The sequence below is a fragment of the Dermacentor silvarum genome, chromosome 3 (genome assembly GCF_013339745.2).
Source record: "Dermacentor silvarum isolate Dsil-2018 chromosome 3, BIME_Dsil_1.4, whole genome shotgun sequence".
Lineage (NCBI taxonomy): Eukaryota > Metazoa > Arthropoda > Arachnida > Ixodida > Ixodidae > Dermacentor > Dermacentor silvarum.
This window is the reverse complement of record NC_051156.1, coordinates 208,181,340-208,205,017: the sequence shown is the minus strand read 5'-3', so window position 1 is coordinate 208,205,017 and position 23,678 is coordinate 208,181,340. Positions and strand designations below refer to the sequence as shown.

The 23,678-nt window shown below is 47.1% G+C and overlaps 1 protein-coding gene across 1 annotated transcript in view; it reads left to right on the top strand.

Moving 5' to 3' along the window:
* Window positions 1–23,678, top strand: part of LOC119446560 (D-glucuronyl C5-epimerase-like) — a 63,958-nt gene that overhangs the window by 14,726 nt on the left and 25,554 nt on the right. The window contains 1 exon segment of the mRNA XM_049664213.1: window positions 22,570–22,738. Within this exon segment, the coding sequence (XP_049520170.1) occupies window positions 22,585–22,738 (154 nt within the window). The 5' untranslated portion in view covers window positions 22,570–22,584.

Genomic DNA, 23,678 nt, shown 5'->3' with positions numbered 1-23,678 from the left:
AGGCGCACTAAACATCCTGGTGCCGATAGTGCACGTTTACTAAATGAAAACCTCGTATAAATTTAGGTTAGTAATCTTTCAAAACTCAGTTCGCATGGCTAACTCTGTAAAGGGACGATGATTAGCGAAAACGCCAAGATTTGTTCTCTTGAATTTCGCGCTGGAGTGCCGCCGCGCTCCAGGGTGTAGCACGTATTTATATAAAGCCCCTGCTTAGGATACGCAAGCACTTTATTAACGATCACTTAGCATTAGACGCGGCACGCAAGCAGCAGCAGCAGCAAAGTTGGAACAGCCGAGACTGATAAGGAGTGCATTGTTCTTTTATATCTCGGTAACTCTTTCGACGACTTTGCTGTTGCAAATCTCGCCTTCTTGAGAAACTTTTCTTAATCAACTTGCGCAACACAAGCGCCCTTGTTGCACCTTTTCGCCGTCGGAAAACTTTCAACGGGAGGTTCGGAGACCGACGAGGGAAACGTTTTCACGAACAGCATATTTGTTTTTGTAAAACATGACGGAACATTCGTAAAAACGTACAACGATTCCGAAATCGGTAAGTGCTCAAAATTCGAGAGAGTTTGCAGGTATGACGTTTATGAACCCCCAGAAAGAGAGAGAGAGAAATAGAAGAGAGGAAAGGCTGGGAGGTTAACCGGACGCACGTCCGGTTTGCTACCCTGCACTGGGGGAAGGGGGTATAGGGTTGAAAAAAGAGAGAACGAAAATAGAGAGAGCATAGTTTCGCGCACATTTGAAACTTCGCACAAAGTCTACAGACGGTCGCCAAGACCTGTCGACTTGAGGTAGTGCAGCAGTGCTTTCGTGGCTTTCTGTGCCATCGACGCATACGGCCATGGTCCAGGGATCTTCATTTCCGAAAATGGTCGAGAGTTCAGCCGGCTCAATGCTGTCCGGAGAGCTTCACGCTCGACGACGAACTGGGGACAGAGACATAAGACATGTTCAATTGTTTCTCTGGTTCCACATGAACCCCCCAGAAGGGGAATATTAATCCTGAGCGCTTCTCTACGGTGTGCCTCATAATTAGGTTATGGTTTTGGCAATTAAAATTCCAGAATATATATATATATATATATATATATATATATATATATATAAAGCTTCGCTTTCCAAACCTTTCGTGTTGAAAAGCGTATGCGTCACGTTTGCTCCTCCGGCCTGTAGCAAGGATCCGCGAAGAGAGAGCCTGTCCATGGTCCATGTAATCTCATCGTTCGCACGATGAGCACAAAGGCGGCAGGTTTTCCTGCTGACTGTGTTTTGAACGTTGACGTGAGTCGGTTCAGCCTTCGGATGGCGCCGGCTTCTTTACTTTCTCTTTAATGCATTAGCATTAGGAGTGTCAAAGTAGGGGAAAAAGGGTATGTGTGACACAGAGAGGAAAAACGATCTCGGAGGTATACAGCGAGGATCGAACTCTCTACAAGTATTTTGCACAGGGTTCGTACTCCTCCTTGAACCCCTTAAAAACCATTGAACTTTGTGGTGGAAAAAAAAAAAAAAACATAATTCGAGGGCTCTTAAAACTCCTTGAAAATAAATGCGCTCATTGATTTCATTGAAAACTGGGTCTAGGAGTTCATTCAAAGTAACATTCAAAGTAACAAACTCCGCATCGGCGCTACGCCGTGGACACTCTCTGTAGGGAAACAATCATATACATGTATATTCTCTTTTGAGGACTTTCGCTATGCGATTGCACTCCCGCATGCCCTCAGCCACTGACGACAGGCTGGTTTAAATCGCAATCGCCATCGCAGCGCTGTAGACGAAGCCAAATCAAGCGACCACGCCATACCACAATTTTTTTTTCGTTTTTTTTTTTCCCTAGTTGGTTGACATTTCAGCCATCGTGGCTCCGTTTTTGAGGCCCGGATACAGTGAACTAGAGAATATCTAGCCTGTGCTCTAGAAATGCCTAGAGGAAAGTAAGTTTTAGCCATTTCGCGTTAACGGGATGAGTATTTTTGGGGGTGAAGCCGGACACTGTTAACCCTCATCGAGCAAAGTATACCACGAGGCGATTGGCATCGTTACAATGGGAAAGCCAACTTTCAAAATCCACCTGCACAGCTTGAAGCGTGCGCACAATTCAGTGACTGCTTAGCTGTAAAGAATTGCAGCTAATTAAGGAGATGGAGATATGAATATTTTTTGTTTATGTGTATGACTGAAGTTGGTTTCAACGTCCTTGAATTTTGGCATTCAGAAACTTGGAAATCTTTGAATTGTCCTTGAATTTGACGTCGAATGTTCTCTACGAACCCTAAGTGAAGATGTTTTCGTGACAGTACGTCATTGGATTGAATGTTTTAGGTGCTAGCTTCTAACGGCAGTATGTCGTCTTTGTTTCTTTCCTCACTTACCTTCACCGTATCCTCCTGCACCCCGTTTCCCCAACTATTGTAAAGGTTATACGGGTTGTCACTGGTCTCAACAGAGCTGCATGCGTGCGGTATATTGAAGTGCGATTTTCGCAACTACTGATGACAATAGTCAGAAGTGACAGTAACCAGCAAAATTAAGAGCTACCCTCCGGCGACAACTGCGTCGCTAAACTGCTGAGAATCGCGGCGGACATAACGAGAATAAACGGAAACGAACTCCGTTGGCCTTTTTTCCCGTTCAGTTGCTGTCGGTTGTTAAGCGGCCAACAAATCTGTTCACTCGACAGGCGCGTCACTGCTTTTGACAAATGGGTCACGCCGAGAGCCTCGCCTCCACGCCTTCTTTTGTTGCTAGATGCTGAGCCAAACTCGCGTAATGCGCGTCTTTACCGAGGCTTGAGCTCGTTGCTACGCACCTAATAAAGGGGCAGCATGGTGCAAAATAAACAGTCCCAAAAAATACGCCTTACGTCGCTCAAGCGCCAACTTTCAACTGAGCATATTCAAGCGTACGGCTTCTTAAAAAGCTCGAATACGCTCGTCGGAAGTTTCACGCCCGCGTCGCTTCGTTCGTTCGTTCGTTCGTTCGTTCGTTCGTTCGTTCGTTCGTTCGTTCGTTCGTTCGTTCGTTCGTTCGTTCGTTCGTTCGTTCGTTCGTTCGTTCGTTCGTTCGTTCGTTCGTTCGTTCGTTCGTTCGTTCGTTCGTTCGTTCGTTCGTTCGTTCGTTCGTTCGTTCGTTCGTTCGTTCGTTCGTTCGTTCGTTCGTTCGTTCGTTCGTTCGTTCGTTCGTTCGTGCGTGCGTGCGTGCGTGCGTGCGTGCGTGCGTGCGTGCGTGCGTTCGTGCGTGCGTTCGTGCGTGCGTGCGTGCGTGCGTGCGTGCGCGCGCGCGCGCGCGTATTAAACAATGCGTGTGAAAAAGAAAATGATAGCTGATGGGTGACTTTTGCTAATATATCGAGTGGCGAGTTTAAGTGATAAGTGAAGACAACAGTGATTTTTTCGGCATCGTGTCTTTCACGGCGGCGAATGTCTGTGTAACAATTACTGATTAGTGGACTAATTAATATTCTAATTGAGCGCTTTGGAGGGGGGGGGGGGAACCACTGACATCGATATTAATACCAGCCAGTATACTCGGAGCATACCCATCCGCGAAGAATTATGTGACTAGCATCCTTAGTGCACTCAAAACATGCAGTGAAACACCATTGTTCTTTATTGTGTAACATATTTCTGAGGCGCGTTTTGCATGCTCAGTGTGGAGAGCGGGTAACTGCGAGAGCAGTGCATTTCGCCGCGGATATCGTGAACGTATATTTGTCGAAGCTGGTGCTCTGTAGGGCACGCGATTTCAGAAATGAATGGTTTCCGTTCGGACGGTTTCATCTGTGTTAAAGGCACACGAAAATGAAACGCCCAAATTGGTTTAAGCCGCATAAGCGTTTTCTTGTGCAAGTTTTTACACGGGCAGCCAGCAAGCTAAACGAAAGAAAAGAAAACATAACCAAGAAGGAAGGAAAGAGTGGAGAAGGAAAGGCAGGGAGGTTAAACAGTTTTGCACAACCGACGTAATACAAAAGAAGCACGGAGAAGAAAGGCAGATTTACTTAAGACTGATTCATTCGAAAACAGACCAAGACGAGCGCCATGTGAACCATGTGATAATATAAAAATCAATTTTGTCCGTAGAATACTTGGAATACTATAAATATCGGTGCATGAGGCGTGATAAGCATTTCTTTTATTTAAAAAATATGAGGTGCCTCCTTTGTTGAGCAAACTTGAAAACATGCTTTCACTCGGCATGATAGGCTAATGGACATGACACCGTAAGTGTGTTGGGGGCCGCAGATTTACTGCAAGTCAAACGCATCTGCAACGTATACGCCTCTATACAGCGAAATGATTTGTATGAAGGAGGATTTATTAAGTCCCGAGCACTTCTTTGTAAGGGCGTTTACTGCAAGGCGCTTGCAAGATCGCCCATGTACCAAGCCGCGCTCACGGGAAGACTAACTTCAAATGACTTGTTCTTTACCTAGTTGGTGAGAAATACAGAAAAGAACAAAAGTATGCAGAAACTCCACTGGAGTTTTCTAAGCATGCGTAAGCATACCCCCAAAATTCAAGTTGACCCACTCCCACTTGGCCCACCCCTATCTGTAGACTTCACCATGTATTTGCTATGGAATTGAATTCTGGGGTTTTACGTGCCAAAACCACGATTTCATTATGAGACACGCCGTATTGGGGGCTTAGGATTAATTTTGACCATCGGGTGATCTTTATAACGTGCTCCCAATGCACGGGACACGGGGGTTTTTGCATTACGCCCCCATAGAAATGCGGCCGCCGCGGCCGGGATTCTATCATTGTCTATGGAGCCCTATGTATGCTTATGGGTGCTCTCTCTGATCATTTTTTTTTTGTGTGTGTGTGTGTGTGTGGGGGGGGGGGGGGGGGGGTTCAATTGTTTCTTGTCGCATATAAAGCTACTAACCATCTATCTCCATTTACACTATTATAACGAATAAGTCTTCGCAAATTACACGTTTTTGTCCAGATACAAGGCATATTACACTTTTCGCGTGATGGACAGATTTTGCTGGAGTACTCGCTAAAGAATGCTTACGCATTTAGAACATCGACGCAGGCGGTAACATTTATTACACTGTGCGATTCACGATAAACCTCCTTCGAAAACGTGTTGTCCCGATGGCCATTGATTGCTGAACCTTTGGTATGCCGCGTCATTCTATGTTGCATTCTGCGCATGTCGCCTCTTACAACGCGTCTATATATACATTCAAACATGTTTGTCGTGTCGTGTGGTAACCTTCAACCGTGCGGTAACCTTCGCTGCTAGCCGTATTTTGTCTTTCTAGCGGTAACCGTGCCCGTTAGATGATTTACGTTGTTCGGCATGCCGGAAATGCATGTGAACAAACCCTATAGGTTTAGTTTCACTTTCGAAACTCTTTTACGATGCGGCCCGCAGTTTGACGCAGGATGCGTCATCATAACGCGGCATCGCGCGCTTCCCAAGACGTGGAGCTGCGGCGCAGCTGTCGCGACTCGCGGGTTCTGTGCCGTGCGACGAGCCTGGCGCGCACGCCTTCTCGCCAGTCGATGCCGCTAACGAGCCGTTTCTCGAAGCCCCGGCAACGGTATCTGGGCGAGGTATAGGCGTAGCACGTGTGCGCCGACCCCCGACGCACGTTCCTTCGGCGTAAGAGCGCGCCTCCGCTATCCACTCCGGCGGAGAGAAAGAGAAGTGCAGAGAGAAAGGCCGGGCCGCTTATTAGCGCCATCGTCCAGGATAATTAAGAGCGACGAGACGAGCTGGCGCCGGGACGACGCGCTCCTTCTTCGTCGAGCTCATCGGCGCTTTCGCCCGGGCGGCTCTGTCAGTTGGCGCGTCGACGATGTGTTGTCCCCCGGTAGCGTTTTGCGACGGAACGCGACGGCATGGGTGACGCAACGCCACCCGCGCGTGGTGGGGTGCACTGCGGGGGGGGGGGGGGGGGGTAGTCATTGGTGTGTTATATAGGGGGAGAACAAACTGCGCACCCGCGGGCTGACGGAGAGCCGCGTTTGGGAAGGGACCCGCTACTGCTAAGTGAAAATGACGCACGCTGCGGGGCAGCCGTTGACTTACTTTTTCCGGGTCGGTTTCGCAGCGAGCTGCGAACACGTGATGAGAGAAGACCTCGCGGGAGCGAGAGGGGCTATGAACCGTGCCGTCGTCACACAAATGTCTCGTCGCACCGCGGGACATCTGCGGACGCCCTCTTCGCTCTGCGGCCCATCGAACAGTAGTTGCAACGTTCACTCTTCTGAGTTAAATATGGGCTCGCTGGCACACGGCGAGTATCGCCCTATGATATATATATATATATATATATATATATATATATATATATATATATATATATATACAGCCTGCGTGAGAGAGGAAGGTGACTGCGGGGGGAGAGGGGGGGGGGTAATTTTGACCTTTACTAGCGCGTTCAGCGTATTGTAACTAAATGCTGGACTCCCAGATGCCCCTAGACAAGGACAACGAGCCCCACAGTCAGTTCTCCTGAAGCAGCTAGGGAGCCCAGCAGCCTTGTATAGAGTGTATAACTGCGGCTCTCAATTCTTGAAACAATTTTGAACTTTGGGTAACGCTAGCCATGGTGTGACGGCCATGAGTGATCACTGTTGCAACTTTTCATGAAACAGTTTTAGCCTGTTTACGGAATGCCGTGACGTAGACATGAGCAGTACCGCTGGTGGCGCCATCTTGTGACGCTGAATTCATTCGCGTACATTATTCGCGCGGCGATTATTTTAGTTTTACAGAATTAAAAAAAAAAGAAAACAAATTCGCCTTTTGCAGATAGCATAATTCTAGTCCTTGAACGGATTATTCAAAGAAGCGCACATTACTTGCACGAAATATTGAAGCACATCTTCGACTAATTTACAAGAAAGCACTAATTAATGTCCTAATTAATTACAACACGGGCCATATTTCAATATAAGAATTGTAGCCGGTGAGTTCGCAAGGCGTATACATTTCGAATGAATTTTCACGATGACACCAGTTTTAGAGATATTCATTGCCAAAATGCGCGATTAAATATATGGACGTTTCAGTTACTTTTGCGCTTCAATGCATAAAAAATCGTTTTGTTAAAAAAGTAAGTGGAACAACTTACCAACTTTATCGAGAGTTGGATGGCTCATATCTGGAAACATGTGCCACCCTCAGAAATTGTTCCAAGTGGATCTGCCTTGCAAGCTCACCGGCTAGAATTGGCAAACTGTAATATGTGCCGTAAATGAATTAATTAAGAATGTAATTAGGGAAATTTTGTCCATTAGTAGAGTACTTTTTTATTTATCGTATAAGTGATGTCCGCCTCTTTGAATAGTCCAGCTGAAGGACTAGAATTATGCTATCTGCCACAGGCAATTTTTAAAAAATTCTGTAAAACTTCAAAATGATCACCCCCTATTTACGTTACATGAGCTGCCGCCGTAAAGTCGTTAGCAACGTCGTCATTAATTTGCTTTGGCTATATAACACTCATTCGGCACATTGTTTCTAACGTGGTGTGTTTGAACGTTAAACAAAGTGTCACAAGATGTCAATAGTACTCAGTACCAACCAGCGCTGCTGCAGCCACTTACGTCCAAAGTGTTTCGGTATCCAGTTAAAACTATATCTACTTGAGTGGGGCACATTTACGACTGATCAGTGTTACTATTGTGCTTACTCTCTTCCATGCGTGAGTGGACGCATTGATTAAATGGTTCTCTGTGTATGCAGACGTGCGTCTCTCTTTCTCTCACTCATTGTACCTAGACAAGTCCGCCGACTCTGATTTTTTATCGCTTCCTTGCGAGTGATCCGAAAACAGCTGCTAAAGCGATAACATATGTGCGTGTCGTGTATAAAGGACAACGCTTTTAAAGAGCGTTGTCCTTTATACACGACACGTTTTCTAAAAGCGTTTTATCGTGGCGCAAACACTGGGAAGGTGGACGATACCGGAGAGCCTTGCATGCACTGTTTATTTTTTACTCATTTTTCCTCCCCTCCGAGCTATTCCGAACGGCAGTCCGGCGACCGCCATTGCACTGAGCAGAGCCCTCGATCGACCGACCGTCCTTCGGTCTTCTGGTTGGCGGTAAACGCCGTCAGAGCTCTATGGTCCTGCGCCCGAGTCAATCGGTTCTCAGAAGCAAACACACTTCGCAGCGTTTTCATATGACCGTCTTTTTGTCTGTTTCTACGCTGACACGGCGCAGGCGCGGGCTCTGTTTCATTTAAAGTTAGATAACGAACTGCGCAAATGCAGGTGCCAACTTAGAGCCCCCCCCCCCCCCCCCCCTTCCTCCCCATTTGTTCTTTATTTGTTTGCTTTCTTACGACATTAAGCTCATGGTATAGCTTAAGTCGTTGTGGTGGCCGTGCCCCCGTCTCCAACGCGACAAGCCAAGCCCTCACACCGTCGATATTGGCATGTATGAAGAAACCAGGTATGGTGTGCATGCGTCTGTGTGTTTGTGTAATTTGGATCGACTTGAAACAATTGGAGTCTTGCTGGCGGATATCGACGGAAAGCTCGGGTGTCACGCTATAGCTGTCCGCTGCCGTGGCTCTTTTGACGTCACGATATAATTCCATTGAAAGCGGCATCGTGATGGACGCGTTCTTGCCTCGATCCGTGCCTTCCGCGTGTCGTCCGCTTCGAACAATGTTTTATTCAAAACACCGTGCGTCCTGGCGTTGCAGACGTTTCCTCGTTGTGGCGTGCGTAGCCTTGCCGTGCATGCCCATCGCAGTTTGGAAGTGTCTCCTATACGCATGCACGTATGTCTTCGTGCAGCTTTTGAAACGCCGAGGTATACGTATAAGGAATAATCAACGCCTATAGAGAGAGAGAGAGAGGGAGGGAGAGAGAGAGAGACGGAACGATGGGGCGAAGCGGCACTCGGCGCTGTTTTTCTTGCCTCGCGGTTGTGTGATCAGCGAGCCAACCTTGCCGAATTGCCAAGTTCTGGTATGCTTTTGGAACTGTTGCGACTCGTGGTCCGAGCGGTCATTATGATTTACGTGGCTGGTGATGTGCCAGGTGCCGGGCGATCAAGAGGTCCGGGGTGACGCACGAGGTCGTGGGATCGACTCCCGGTCGTAGCGGCCTCGCATTCCGTTAGGGGGCAAAAACTCGTGTATTGTGCTTAGGGTAACGCTGGGTAGTCAAAGTTATTCCAGAGCGCCCTCCACTGCGGCGTTACTCACAAGTTCCCCAGTTCCGGGACGTTATAAACCCCATACTTTTCTTCTTTCTGAGGTTTTACATGCCAAAATCAGTTCTGACTATGATATATATATATATATATATATATATATATATATATATATATATATCCGAAAGACGCGCGAACTCTCGTGCAAGCCCTTATACAATGTCAGACAAAAGCGGCCTTACCAGACCGGCCGCCAGCTTATTGTTCAAATTTTTCGTTTTCTATTCCCCCGTCATCTTCATCGTGTAACGGCCCATTCACACTTGCGACTAGGCGAGGTCGCGCGACCAATTGCGACTGGCGACCAGAAAACTACTCAAGACGAACGATGTTCACACTTACAAATGCGACCGATGAGTCGCTAAACCGAAATGTATCACGATATGCCATTCACGTCTGCTTGAAATGTCATCGCCGCGTAAAATAAGCGTCTGCGTATACGGACGTCCTGTTCCTTCGCATCTGATTGGTTCAGCTGTCCTGCGACTGTGGTCGCGCGACTGAAAAATCGAGCAGTGAGCGACTGGCCCGAAACGGTCGCATTTCGAGAAAAGCGACCATTTGCGACTGGTCGCTTTGCGACCAACTTGGTCGCGCGACCTCGCCTAGTCGCAAGTGTGAATGGGCCCTTAGACTGCAGCGTCCACTTACAGTCACTTCACAGTGGTTTATTAACGTAACAAAATATTAGAAAATGCGGCACAGCCGCATCACCATGCTGGCCCTTCACAGAAGCTGATCGCTTGTCCTGATTTCATGACTCTTTACAACTTGTGTTAATGCATTGAGACCACAGCATATATAGAGTGCTCCTCTTACTTTCCATTCCTTGTTCATTTCACGTGTTGTATGTATACAGATGGAATGGTATTGCGAGTGTGTCGCCGCCAAGGATGCGCCAAGTGGGTTTATGTGTCGCCGCCAACGTCGTGGGAAACGAGCCTCAATGCTATAGCTTGGCCTCGATCGTCCGTAGGTGCGCTATACGAACAAGACAGAAGTTGTGGAATAAACTTAAAATTCGCCTGAAAGGACACGTACGGCCGACTGCTCCCTGTCTTCTCTGTGGATTTCTTAAAATTATTTAATGGTGAGGTTGGGGGGGGGGGGGGGTCATTTAATTTATTTCTTAATGTGAACAACCTCGCCCGACAGCACCTCTTATTAAGACAGAAGCTAAGACAAGAATTCAATCCCTGAAGACTGCGCTTCGTTAAGCGGACTTGCATTCGTCAGGACAGCAACTGCTTTTCTTAGCTGCCGTTTATGTACACGTAGCTCACTCTTCCTCACTCTCGAGGTGTCACGGGGAAGAGAATAAGCTGGTGCATATATAGAGTAGGGTAAGGGAAGTCAAATTGTTTTTTTTTTTTTTTTAAAGGGGGGGGGGGGGGGGGGGGTGAATGACAGCGAGTGAGCACGTAGAGGTTTTGCGGTCGTTTGGCTTTTTGCAAGTCAAGCGTTTCTTCACGCGAGGCTTAGCACTGACTCTTTTACGTAAGAGGGCGCGAATATTCGAAAAATTTGAACAACGAATCAGTCACATTTCTGTTCTATTCTATGCTCGAATCGAATAACTGATATTCGAAACACGGCGAGTGTTAAATTTATACAATAGTTTCCGAATAACCCGCACCCACGTTCGAGCATTCTAAGAAAGAAAAACTGAACCAGCGAGATCATTTTTCTTGTTGCCATACTCAAATATAATGCAAAGTGCCCCAAAGAACTCCATGCGGTCAAAATTAATCCGGAGCCCTCCACTACGGCCTACCTCATAATGGCACGTAAAGCCCCAGAAAGCAGATTTTATACCACTGGGGGCTTTTATTATGGATATTTGGCGATATATCTGTATCGGGCGATATTTTTTTAATGCTCGTGTGACACCGATGTCCATGTGTCACCAAACTGGTGTTATATCGTATGGTTAGGGGTTTGTTTTATCTATCTATCGCATTAGGTCTCGGAGCTTCCTGTTGACCATACTATGGGCAGTATACTCTGATACTATGGCAGTATGTATACTCTGTGAAGCTATTTCTTTTTTTTTTTTTTTCAAGCGAAGCTTGTATTGCCTCACTCGTGTCGGCGTCGGTGTTGGGGTGGGTGTACGAAACAACCCAAGCCGCGCGAAAATAAAAATTGCTCGTCGGGCTGGGGATTCGAACCACCGACCTCCGGCTTACATTGTGTGAGACCACCACCACGTTAACCGATTCAGCCACTGTATTATTATTATTATTATTATTATTATTATTATTATTATTATTATTATTATTATTATTATTATTATTATTATTATTATTATTATTATTATTATTATTATTATTATTATTATTATTATTATTATTATTATTACCTGATTCAGCCACTGCCGGTTCATCTTTACGCGCCCTGTAAAGCGGGGTTTTATATGCATGAAGAAGTAGGCGCGGCGCCCGCAGCTGGCTAGCGCGATCACGTCATACCCCCAGCCAATCACAGGTGTCCCCTCCCTCCGGAGGAGGGAAAGGGTGTGATGGCGTGTTCGCTCGCCTCGCGCCCGCCGTTTCCCGCCAGTTCGGGCCCGGCAGTCAGATGGGGAGGCCGCGTTTGGTTCGTTTTGCTCAAGAGCAAGCTCCGTTGTTCCGGCAGCGGGCCCGTGAACGTCTCAAACGCTCAAAAAACTAATCAACCCCTCCCCTATAGGGTTGGACAAGCTTCGCGTGCACCCCTGTTCCCGGTTGGGAAGGGTTCTAGAGTTTTTTTTTTTTTTTTTTTGCTACACATAGTGTTTAATTTTAATGCCTCATTGACATGTTGGACATGGTGACAAAACAGCACCTTGAATACCACATAGTTACTTAATTCTGTATAGGAGCCCATTAAAGTTCATAGCGTTCTGATATTCTTTTGTTGTTGGTTCAAACTTATGCAATATTTTGCGGAACTTGAGCGCTGCATGCACTGAAAGAACTTGCCGTATTATTCGAAAACTGTTCGAAAAAATGTTCGATTCGATTCGATTTTAACAATTTACGATTCGTACACCCCTGCAGCGTCGGACTTACAAAACGTAGGCGTATACGTGCGGCGAGAGAGAGAGAGAGAGAGAGAGAGGGAGGGAGAAATTTACTATGACTGGAGAGGTTGACTGTAGAAGGAGCCGGTTACTCAAAAAAAAAAAAAAAAAAAAAAAAAAACTTTCATTGCTTCTATGACGTGACACAGAAAGAAAAGGAGTGAATGAATTGCGAAATCGAATGTCGCTGTAAACAAAGCAGCCATTCAACGCGCGCTGGGGCTTCTCATTTTGAAGGACGCAATCAGGAAACTTCGTCGCTCCCTTAAAGGAAGAACAAAACAGAAGAACGTGTAGCTTATAACAGTCGCGAAGTGAAGCGAGGTCTGATGAAGAGAAGTACTGACGGCGCGAGCTGATTGTATTGTTCGCAGCGAAGAAAATTAAAAGGGGCTTGAAGTTTGGGCGGGGACAGTGTCGCAACAGGCATTGCGGCAAAGAAGCAGTCATTTCATCAGACTGAGCTTGATGCAAGGCTCCGTTTCTTTATAACGCCGGCGCTCGTTTTCTTCTTTGGCTGACATGACTGTACGTAATCGGATAGGTTATAACACACAGGGGGTCCTATTTCGTAACCATTCTTCCCGTTCGATTAAATTCTCTTCTTATCATTCGAGCCGCCCAGTAACCGGTCCTGGCGGTAACGGATGACGCACGAGTCGGTAACGAGGGGCCACAAGAATGGGGAAAACTAGGTTGCGGAATCTGATCCCTCGTTACATATTTGGTTACGAAAAACTTCATGTGTAACTATCCCGCTCGTTTACTTGTTCTGCTTCTTTCAATCTGTTTTATTCAAATCAAGGCCTTCTAGGCTCTTACGCAAATCTCCCACGTTTCTCTTACATTTAACCTTTCCCTAATTACCGTCCTTGTCATCCTTACTCGAAACAGAAAAAGCCGCATCTCTTGCAGCCTCAGTCATTAGCACGTTTGTGTAGCGTAAGGTGGCAACCGCGTTAAACATATTTATCACGTAACTTTCACGACGTCATTCCGCCCGGCGCCCGTACATCTTTAAGCTTCGTAAATGACGGCGCTGTAATCACAGTCGAAAACGGATCCATTAATGCGTTGAAATAATGTATTCCGTGGTGTGTATAGTATATATACGTATTCTGGCCGTGGACACACACGTCTGCATCGACTGGACCCCTGTCTTCGACTTCGACCTCCACCTGGACTATCCCGACCCGAAACAACAGTACTTTGCCGATTGTGGCTTGGTGTCGCATTTACAAAGTCGTTTGCTTTCCGCATTGGATGGGAGGATAGTGCTGCGTGTGACCACTGCGGCGACGAGGAAACAATCGCGCACGTACTTTGTCACTGTCCCCAATACAGCGCACATAGGCAGTCATTCGCGACCGCGCTGGCACGTCTTGACGACCGGCCGCTTTCGGAGCAGACAGTCCTGGAACGCGGGCCTATACAGTCGTCACACAACAAGTCAGTCAAGGCACTCTTGAAGTTTCTGCGATCGAGTGGACTATCTGACAGACTATAGTTCTCACAGACGTTTCCAACCTCCTCCTTTTCTTTTTTTTTAATTCCTTGAATTTTTTTTTCGTGACTGCTTTTTCTCTTCCCTATTCTTTCCGCCTTTCATTTCCCCTTCCCCCAGTGCAGGGTAGCAAACCAGAATCTTTTCCGGTTAACCTCCCTGCCTTTCCCACCACGTTTCTCTCTCTCTGGCCGTGGTTAGCTATAGTGGTTGTAGCGCGGCATGAACATTCTGACGCCGAAGGAAGCCACGCTGGAATTAATTCGGAAATACTATTCGCGTGCTTGCCGCCAGAGGTCGCAACGGTCCTCTTCACTCTAGGGTGCCTCGATGCCCAGCGCCGCATCGAGGCACCCTACTTCACTCTAAAGTAACTGGACTCCACTCTCGGGAACTACGCTGCAATGCCCGCACAGTTTACGTCAGTTTGCTCAACGCATAGTTATGACGGGTTGCTAGAGTTTGAACTCTCTGTATGGGTTTCTCGAGTCCCAGCAGAGTTTATCCACTCGTGAACGGCTTTTTTTGTTCGTTTTCCTTCTTTTTTTTTTCTTCTCTTTCTCCCTCTAGCACGACAGCATTCCTTTTGCCTCTCTGTCTGACTTAATTGGAAGTCGCTCCGGCTCCGCTTACCTCGCCGGCCTGCCTTGGCTTTTGTTTTCTTTTCTCTCTTTCGGCACCGCTCGTAACTTGAGCCGGCGAACTTGGGCGGCGCGTTCGACGGCTAGCTGTCTGCTGCTGCTGCTGCTACCTCCGCTTTGATAATTCGGCGCCGGAAATGAGCGGCCCCGAAAGTGCTGCGCGCCGCTGATTGGGGGGAAGCACTTGTTTCGGGAGCCGCGCAGTTCCCTCTTCCACGACGCGAGCGCGCTTCTCGTGGTATAGCGAACCAGCGGCTCCTTCGGGAAATGACCTTTTTCGGGTCTGTTGCGACGTTGCTTTCGCCTCCCGCCTGACCGCTCGCATCCCCCCCCCCCCCCCCCCAACCCGCCCTTCTTATCCCCCACCTCACTCCATCTCTCGGCTCCTGTCGATTTCCTCCTTCCGAAGAACGGACGCTGCGTTTGACGTCACCGCGGTTTCCTTTCCTTTTATCGGTATCATGTTTTTTTTTTTTCTTTTGCTCCGCAGTTGTCACGACCTTTATGACGTATACGGGTATATGTTGTGCGCAGGAAGGAGAGCAGAAAAGAAATACGATGGGAGAAGAGCAGAGAGATGACCGCTTTAGCTGTTGATCGAAGCCTCATGCGGGAGTCCGTCCGTTGGCCGCGGGAAGCCCTGATCACGGAGCGTGCATGTGTGTGTGCGCGTGCCTCGCTCTCTCTCTCTCTCTTTGATTGTGCGTGTGTGCGTGTTTACCGAACGCAAACAGGGCAGCGCGCAGACTCGGATTAAACAATACGAAAGAGACCCAACGATTCCTCGTTGCTGCAGAGCACGGGGTGCTCCTTTCGTGTGCTCTACCTTTTTTTTTTTTTTTTTCTCGCTCTCTCTCCGTAGGTGTTGTCCCATGTTCGTCTCACTTGGTTGCGTGTTTGCGCCGGGGCTATCGGATACGTCGGCATGGCGCGGCCGACGGCTATACTTAAACTCCGCCGGTCGGAGCGACTTTCGCAAGGTCGGGAAAATGGACTCGAAATTCGATTTTCGGTTCAGTGAGGCGTGATCGTTCGCGTACGCGCGCGCAGTGGTGTCGCTGGTGGAAAGTAGTTGTAGTGGTATACGTCCTGTAATACGCCCGTATTCGCGGCGCCCTTGGCTGCTCCCCGGACGCTTCCTCTGGTCGTGGTTGAGCTCCTCCAAGGTCACCAAGCGTTCTCTCACGGCACCTTTCTTTTTAGCTTTCTTGCTGACATTGTTCGCTTGCTTTAGAAAATTTAAAACGAGTTCGCGTACTCACTGGTGTGGGAGATGCGCAGTCGGGCTGCGCAGGAGAAAAATAAGTGTAACTAACGATTTGGAAGTGGTCATATAAAGCACGGATGAGCACTTTGTTAGCAGACAGTGGAGATAGACGTTTTACGTCTGAGGAAGAAGCCCGGGAATCCGCACCCTCATTCATTCGTAACCATATTAGACAAAACTGGCGGCGTGGTTGGGACGCCGTGTTCTGTGAGGCTTTCTTTGTGGCGTACGAAGGTTTAGAAGATGAGGCTGGTGGTGGCGCTGTGTGGCGTCTGTATGTAAAGCCCCCTTTTATTTGTCCGTAGGACGCCTCAATACCGCTCTTCGGCGGGAGGTGGCGCGGTCGTCGAGGCACCCTATTTGTCCACGACAGAGTGCACTGTGGCATTGGAGGCCCACGGTTAAACGAAAATTTATTCTGTGCAGGGTGATATGAGTATGGCCTCTCTTGAAGTCAGAGAAACGCAGAGCAGAAGTAGTGTTGAAGAAAGACTCAGGAACATGGACGAGAAGAAATGCTACAGTACACAAATATACGGGTTCGGTATATGTATGTACCTCAATAGCGCAAATGGTCAAGAAAACTAGCGCCGAAATACAGGGTAAGTGGAAGTACAATGATAGACAACACGGAGTTTCAGGCCACCGCCAGATTGCGCCATATTGTCAAATTTGCCATCTTGTCAGCTCTGATTGGCCCAGAGGGCTGGAATATGCCGCCATTACAGAATCCGACAGTACGGCGGAATTTGACAATGTTCAGAACAGCACCCCCGGAGCGTTAAAAAAAGAAAGTGAGAGTAACAGAGATGGTAAACTGGCTGCACGCAAAGGATAGACACAAAAGTGTCCATGGTGCTTAACGAAGACGGCAAGCAAGAAATCAGGAAAGAAATGTTGTACAACGCCAGGCTTTTTTGAGGGCTGAGTTGGCTGTCTGAAGACAAAAACATGCAGCAACAATTATTCGCAGTTGGGTTAAGCATGTTTTTTGCTGCAGAAAAAAAAAAAAAAAAAAGCCGACAACTCGGCGCATTGTAATTCAGTACGTGCCAAGATATACAGCCAGCCAGAACTGTATATAAGTAATGTCCACCTTCCAGAAGCTGGTGTTCGTTCAAAGCTGATGGGAGCATTAACTGGTCAGCGATCGAGGTAAGCAAAAGTTGTTTTTACAAGATAAGGTATAGAGACAGGCAAACTGATAAATTGCAATAACGTAGAAAAAGCTGATTAGCTCACGCAGGCTAGGCGTCTATTTGTCGCCGCTCCGTTTCAAAAGATACCATTAGGAATGATCATCATCACCGCAAGCGTATATGTAAGGTCCGTCACCGAGGACGGTTGCGGGAGGCTTAAAATCCGCTGCTCGGGACGCTGCAGGAAAGACCGGCGCGCGGCCTCTCGTTATCGTGTTGCACCTTTTCTTTTCGCCAGTGCTTCCACGCTGCGTGGTATGTGTGATGTGCATTATATTTTGCCACTGCGAATGCGGCGGCCACGTTTCGGTGCTTCTATAAGGGCGAGGGAACTTGCGGCTTGGCGCAGCCCACGCAAGGACAAGTTAAAAGTGCCGTGACACGTAATGAGCCGCATCGAGAGGCCGGCCCCGTTGGTGGCTCCCACGTCCGCGAGTGACCTCGCAGTCGCTCCGGAGCGTCCGTGGAGCGATTAGATTTCACTGTGAACCGAGCAAAGGCTGTGAATGAGACTTCGGAATGTCACACATTACTGAGCACAGGTCGTCCTTTCGACGTGTTTGCCGCTCTGGACAGTGCACGTCCACATACGAGTGCTGAGAACGTGTGATTATTTATTTATTTATTTATTTATTTATTTATTTATTTATTTATTTATTTATTTGGCACTTCGGCAAGTATGGAGTCGCCCGACATTGCAGCATTTGACGTAACGCTAGTGGCGCCACCTTTCAACACCCCTGTGCAGTTCTTTGACGTGACCCTGGCCTTCGAGGTCGCAACGGCGTACCTTTAAGAGGAAGCTTTAGCTCTGCGCCAAAAAGGCCCTGGAATTTTTCACACATGTTGCCGAAAACTTGTGCGTTTAAAAGAAAAATGGAAGTGGTGTTTTTACAAATGTGTAACTCTGCACCAAAAAACAGATATTGCAATTTTTTAAAGCGACAAATTTGATATATGCATTTGCAGCTCATGTTAATTTTTTTAATGTTTACAAGGGTTCCGCAAACGTCCTACTCGTCAATTAGTAGTATATACTTCAGAGTGGTGTGTAATACATACATTTTGTTCGCTTTAGATGTATTATTAGGTGCAGTTTACAGAAATGTGATGTCATTTTTCGTTGCTGACCTAGAGTTGTAAACTTGACAGTTTCGTTTCATGAAATTTTGCATTTTTTTATTTAGAATTTAGACGGCCTAAATAAAAAAAAATACAATTCCTACAGTCACCAGATTTTAACTGTTTCTTTTAAATGTAATAAACCTCATCAAATTCGGTGCAGTGGTTGCCGAGAATAACGATTTCTCTGTTCCCGTGTATCCATATGTGTTTCCATGTAGCCGGTACTTTACAGCTGGAGTGCCAGCGAAGTGAGAACTGCAGCGCATTGGGGTGTTTCCTTTTGACGGTGCACTGCACTGCGTACTCCATTATAACACTAATTTTGTTTTTCTTTTTTAACTGGTCATAGAAGTACGGCGAATTCGGGTAGTTTCATGTTTCGCGCGCATATATTATCATGAATACATGTGACGTGCCCCCGGCATTATTTACTTTTTTTTTTTTTTTAGATGGCCAGAGACGTAATGGCAACACGGGTAGACTTTGTGTTTCACGTATAGTCATATAGACGGTTGTAACAATATAACCCTGCATACCACTAGCGTGTCTTTATCGTCTTAGGCCTTGGGAACTATCTTTGTTTGATAAATATTTTGCCTGCTCTCATTGATTACTGCAGTACTCAAAGTGAGCAAATATTTTTTGAAGCTCTACGCGATGGCAATGCAAGATTCTGAACATTGATTATGCGCGAGCCGCCCGCCCTCGCATAATCAATGTTTCAGGCATGATAAGCGTGTTTGCTTTAATCTGCGTTTGTGGGCGCCACGTGCGTACCCGAGGAGAAAAAAGAAACTTTGCCGGATTGCTATGTTTACGCGAACGTCCGTGTCCTCAACTCTTTACGCTGAATGCGGCAAGCATTGTCCAGATGCATTGTTCACTGAGAACAATACCACTGACATGTTAGCTGCACAGTTATCTCTCTCTCTTATTGCCAAATGAGCTTTGTTCTGGACTGAATTAAAAAGTTGAGTAATGAGGTGCAGTGGCAGCCATTACCCAATATCGCATTTAAATGAACATTTCCTTACGTAATGGCATTGTGTTCTGGAAACTCTACTGTCTTCTTTTAACACGAAAGTGTTTTATGCCGGGGTCCACCAAGACTTCACTGACGTATTTCCGTCACGGAAATACGTCACACGAACATACACGAACATAATACAAAGAAAGAAACCAGAAGAAAAAGTTCCACAAACATGCAAAATTTGGAAATCGAACCCACGACCTCTTGGTCCGCGACGATAGATCGCCGAGCGTTTAACCCATTGCGCCACAAACGCATTTGCAGAGAGCTACACAGACGCGCCTTATATATCTAACACTCCTCCGTGTACCCGCGCTCTTGCTCGGGGCGGTGCCGCCGCCTACGAGCAGAAAAGAGAAGTACTGCATCATGACACTAACGCGCACCGACAGTGAACGCTTCGGTGGTCTCAGCACTACGACGCCTCGATGCCAGCATTCGAAGGGACGCTGGCATCAAGAAGCACTACCAACGCCAGCTAGGTGGCGTTCACCGTACTCAGCACAGCGGAGCGTGGCCTCCGCAATTGGCTCTGAAAATGTTTCTGAAGTTGATCGCGGAGGCTGCAATTACGACGCGCTGTACGCGCTGATTTGACTCGGTGACGATTCAGTTACGTGCTTTGTCTTGCGCGTTGTATTAGTGTGTCAGTTACGTGCTTCGTCTTTCGCGTTGTGCTAGCGTGTGCAGCGTAGTGCAGCTTCCATATGCACGACGGTTGCTCATGGTCATCGACGTTGGTAGTCGTGATGGAGGAGACGTGCCACCAGGCGTCAGCGTGGGTGCATCAACGCCTAAGGGCGCTTTAGCCACAAAACACCAATAGACATTATATATCAATGTGCAATAAACATTACACTACTTCTGTGAAGACACGTTTCACTTTCGTGTTCTATACCGATTCCTATATAAGAGGGATCAACCACATTTTTTTTTTATTTTTGTCTGTCATCTCAGTGCCCGTACGTGTCCCTGTTCCGTTTTATTATATTTTTGTACTTCTTAATTCGTATTTATTTTTGTATTTTCTTTCTCTTCGGAATCTTAGATCTCTGTACCCTTTCTTCTCCTGAAAACGGACAGGCGTTGTGTCCATAACGGCAGTTGCCGGTCAGCTCCTTCCTTGCATTTTTTTTTTCATTTGTATTTGCAAATGAATCAGTTGATTAAAACATTCGGTCAGACACTTAATAATGACGCTAAGAAATAACTATGAATTTTTCGCACTGTTGCATTTACCAAGAATTGTCAAAAATACGCAGAGCTCTGCATACACAGTAGCAGTAGTTCTCCACCGCAAGGTAAAGTGGGAGAGATAAGCAACGATGTTGAAGAAAGTGATGATGATGATGATGACGATATGCAACCAATGAAACGGCCAAAATTTGTTGGCGAACGAAAACCTAAGCAGTCTAGGAGCACTGGGGACATGTACGATGGATACGCGCATATTGAAAGCAAAGTTCGTCGCAGGGGAAAGTGGTGTGGGATGCCGCCGCCCGCATTGCCTCGCTGCCAACGAGACGGTCTCCGCTCAGCCGGCGCCCCTCGAGTGGAAACAGCAGCACCAGCGTCCTTTCCCCCTCCCCTTCCCCCCAGATCGAAGTCGTCGCCCGAGAGTCCTATTTGCAAGTTAATGAGCGCCGAAACTGGCGGTAGCTTCTCCTTCGTTCGTTCGTCGGCCCTCTGTCGTGCTTCGGTCCTTTTTGATCGTGTCCGCGGGCCCACATTAGCATCGATCCCCCCCTCCCTCCACCGTGTGCGTGTCGCCCGAGTCGTGGAAGGAGGATTGAAAGAGAGGGGCAAGCAGGTGCGCGCGCGCGAGCCCGTCGTGCCCCCGTGGACTGGACGGGTCCCGCGAATGGACACCGTGCGCGGCGAGTTCAAACTGCGGAGACGATCTCGCATAATGTGTCCTCCTCCTCCCCCCCTTCACTCTCATCTCCCCCCCCCCCCCTCCTTAGATGGCCGGTTTCACTTACCTTTCGTCCTCTTTGTTATTCCTGCGCATTGTGTACCTTGCTCTCGATCTCTGTAATAAGCCCGCCTGCTTCGATGGCGACGTCCGTGTGTGGACAACTTTCAGTGTGCTTCGGTTTTTATTTCTCTCTCCTTTTTTTTGTGTATTTTTATTTTTTGGCTTCATGTGAAAGTGATCGCCGCTGGCGTTCACAATCAGCGACCACTGCCGCTGTCATCGTGTGCCGGACATATGTGCGTCCTCGGCCTCGGCCACCGTGACTTTAGTAGCGTCAGCGCTTTCCGGAACAGCGCCGCCTCGTTTTGAATAGGTTATGTTAGGCAGATTATACGAGCTACGCTCGTTAAGATGATCAATTCTGCGTACTTTTCTGTCGAGATTTGTGTGCTAAGCTCGGAGTTCAGTAAGCGATGTCAGTACACACACGAACTTCTTTCTCAATTATATTGATTCTATTGATTTTGTGTGGACCTTATAAGTGGCTTCAGCAGGCTAAATTCTGGGGCGAGTTTGGTGCGCTAGTTGGTTACAAAAGAGTCAGAACGTGTGTCGAGTAATTAGCTCCTGAAAAGCACTTTGCACTTTGGTGAACGTGGTTTATATTGTGGGTCCGACACCTTGAAAAGGGCGACATGATGTTGAATTCATTTCTCTCGCATTTACCGCTAAACCGACACTGCGTTTATTTTTCTGGACTGTATAAAAAAACATTTAGGTGCAACTGGATGGTACAGGTAGTCATTTCCTGATATGTTCAATTGTGGATTATCATTTTTTATCTGTTTTAACTTGGTGTAAATGATGTATTTTGGCCAGAATGAAAACAGTTGAAAAGGCTGTAAATGAGGGGCCCGGCAGCAGCGAAACCTTCAAAGTGAACTTAAGGAAAGTGAAAATAATTCTTCCTAAAGTAAAAAAATAAACGAATATGCAGGTATGTGTACCTCATTGCGCATTGAATATACTTGCCTTTATAAAAAGCATTAAAAACATAGAAAACCTATATTTTTCTATGTACATGGTACACTTGTGTAAGATGACAATGAGCTTAACAGGGCAACGTGTGAATTGTCACAGATGAAATGTCACCGAAAAGTTTGTGATAATGATAATAATAATAATTAAAACACAAAAAAACTTCATGAAATACTAACAGAAACATTCTTGTCATTGTTGCCTGTGTGCGAATTTACGCCTGATAAAACGAAGCTGCATAATTCGAAGTCGTATTAACCATGTTAATAATTATGTATATTCTCAATCCTCTGGTCTTACTTTAATGACATTCTGTGGGGCAGCTGAGAAAATTGATGTATTATTCTGATATACTGTAAGATCCCTGCATATAACCCCCATAACCTGTATCATGGGCAAATTTCTCATAACAATTTTACCGAAGCGAGCACACTACGAGCTCTCATCTCAAGGTTGGTATTGAAAAGCATTGTCTATTTTAAAATACCGTTTAGGAGTGATTCGTTGTCACGTAAGAAATTTACGTTGACTATATCATCTTTGGCTAACATTTCTGCTCACCACACAGGTGTAAAGCCAAGCAATGCTGCTGGGAGGCGGTGTGAGGATGCGGCCAACCAAGAAGCTGCTGTTTGTGCTGACCCTGTCGGGTGCTGCACTGACGCTGCTCTCCTACCTGGCCCGCTGCAGCACACGCAGTCCCCTCAGTGCAGCCGAGCCGCTTCTCATGCAGGCAAGTGCCGTAATGTGCCAGCACCTTGCCTGGCTGATTAGCTGAATGCATCTTCGCAGCTCCAGCAAAACAGTTTCATGTCTCCCTTGCACAAAATACCACTGATGTGCGTGCTCTTGCTCATCCATCGCGGCTCCGGTCGCTCGTTGATGATTTTATGCTATACTCGTGAACAACCTTCTGTAGCAATGAAAGGAATGCTATCAATTAAGGCAAAGCGCGCACAAATGAGAGCACCTCTGAAAATAAGTCCCACATTTTCATCCGCGTTAGTTAAGATGGGGAAGAGAAAACATAAACAGCTTAATTACAAGACCAAGAAGAAAGTCACAGTTTCACCTGAAAGGCATCGAAAAGCACCGATTGCGTTAGCAAATTAGTAGACAGCTATACGAAGTAAGGATAGTAGTTTTATCGGCCGCATAAACTTGTAGACATTTGCTTACTAACTAGATTAAAAAGCATGGTGTCACGCGCGCGCGAGCAAACATGAACACATCTCACTCAATGACCGCGGAAACTCACTGTCATAACGCTAGAGCCAGGAAACGCTGGAAGAGCAGTGAGTGTATTTACCTTCGGGCTGCCTCTCGCTTCGTGAACTAAGTGAACACAGCGCACCCATCGCAGGTCGCGACCGAATACGGCGCGCTTCCTCCCTGCTTTTCTCCCTTGCACGTGCGAGATTGAGCTGCCATCGTCGGCTCACCCTCCCACGCTTTTACTCGCGCATACGGCGTTCGGCGACGATGTTAGCGCCTAACGTTACTAGACTAGTTAGCGCCCTTGGACTTTATACGGAACATCACGGTGACCCGACGGCAATGGCTGAAATGTGCCTGGAGTATATATAATTGCTATCGCAATAAAAAGAAAGAACATACCACTGAGTGTTGAACTAGACTTCCTTTTCTGCTGCTTTCTTCGGTGTCTGGGTAAATGCG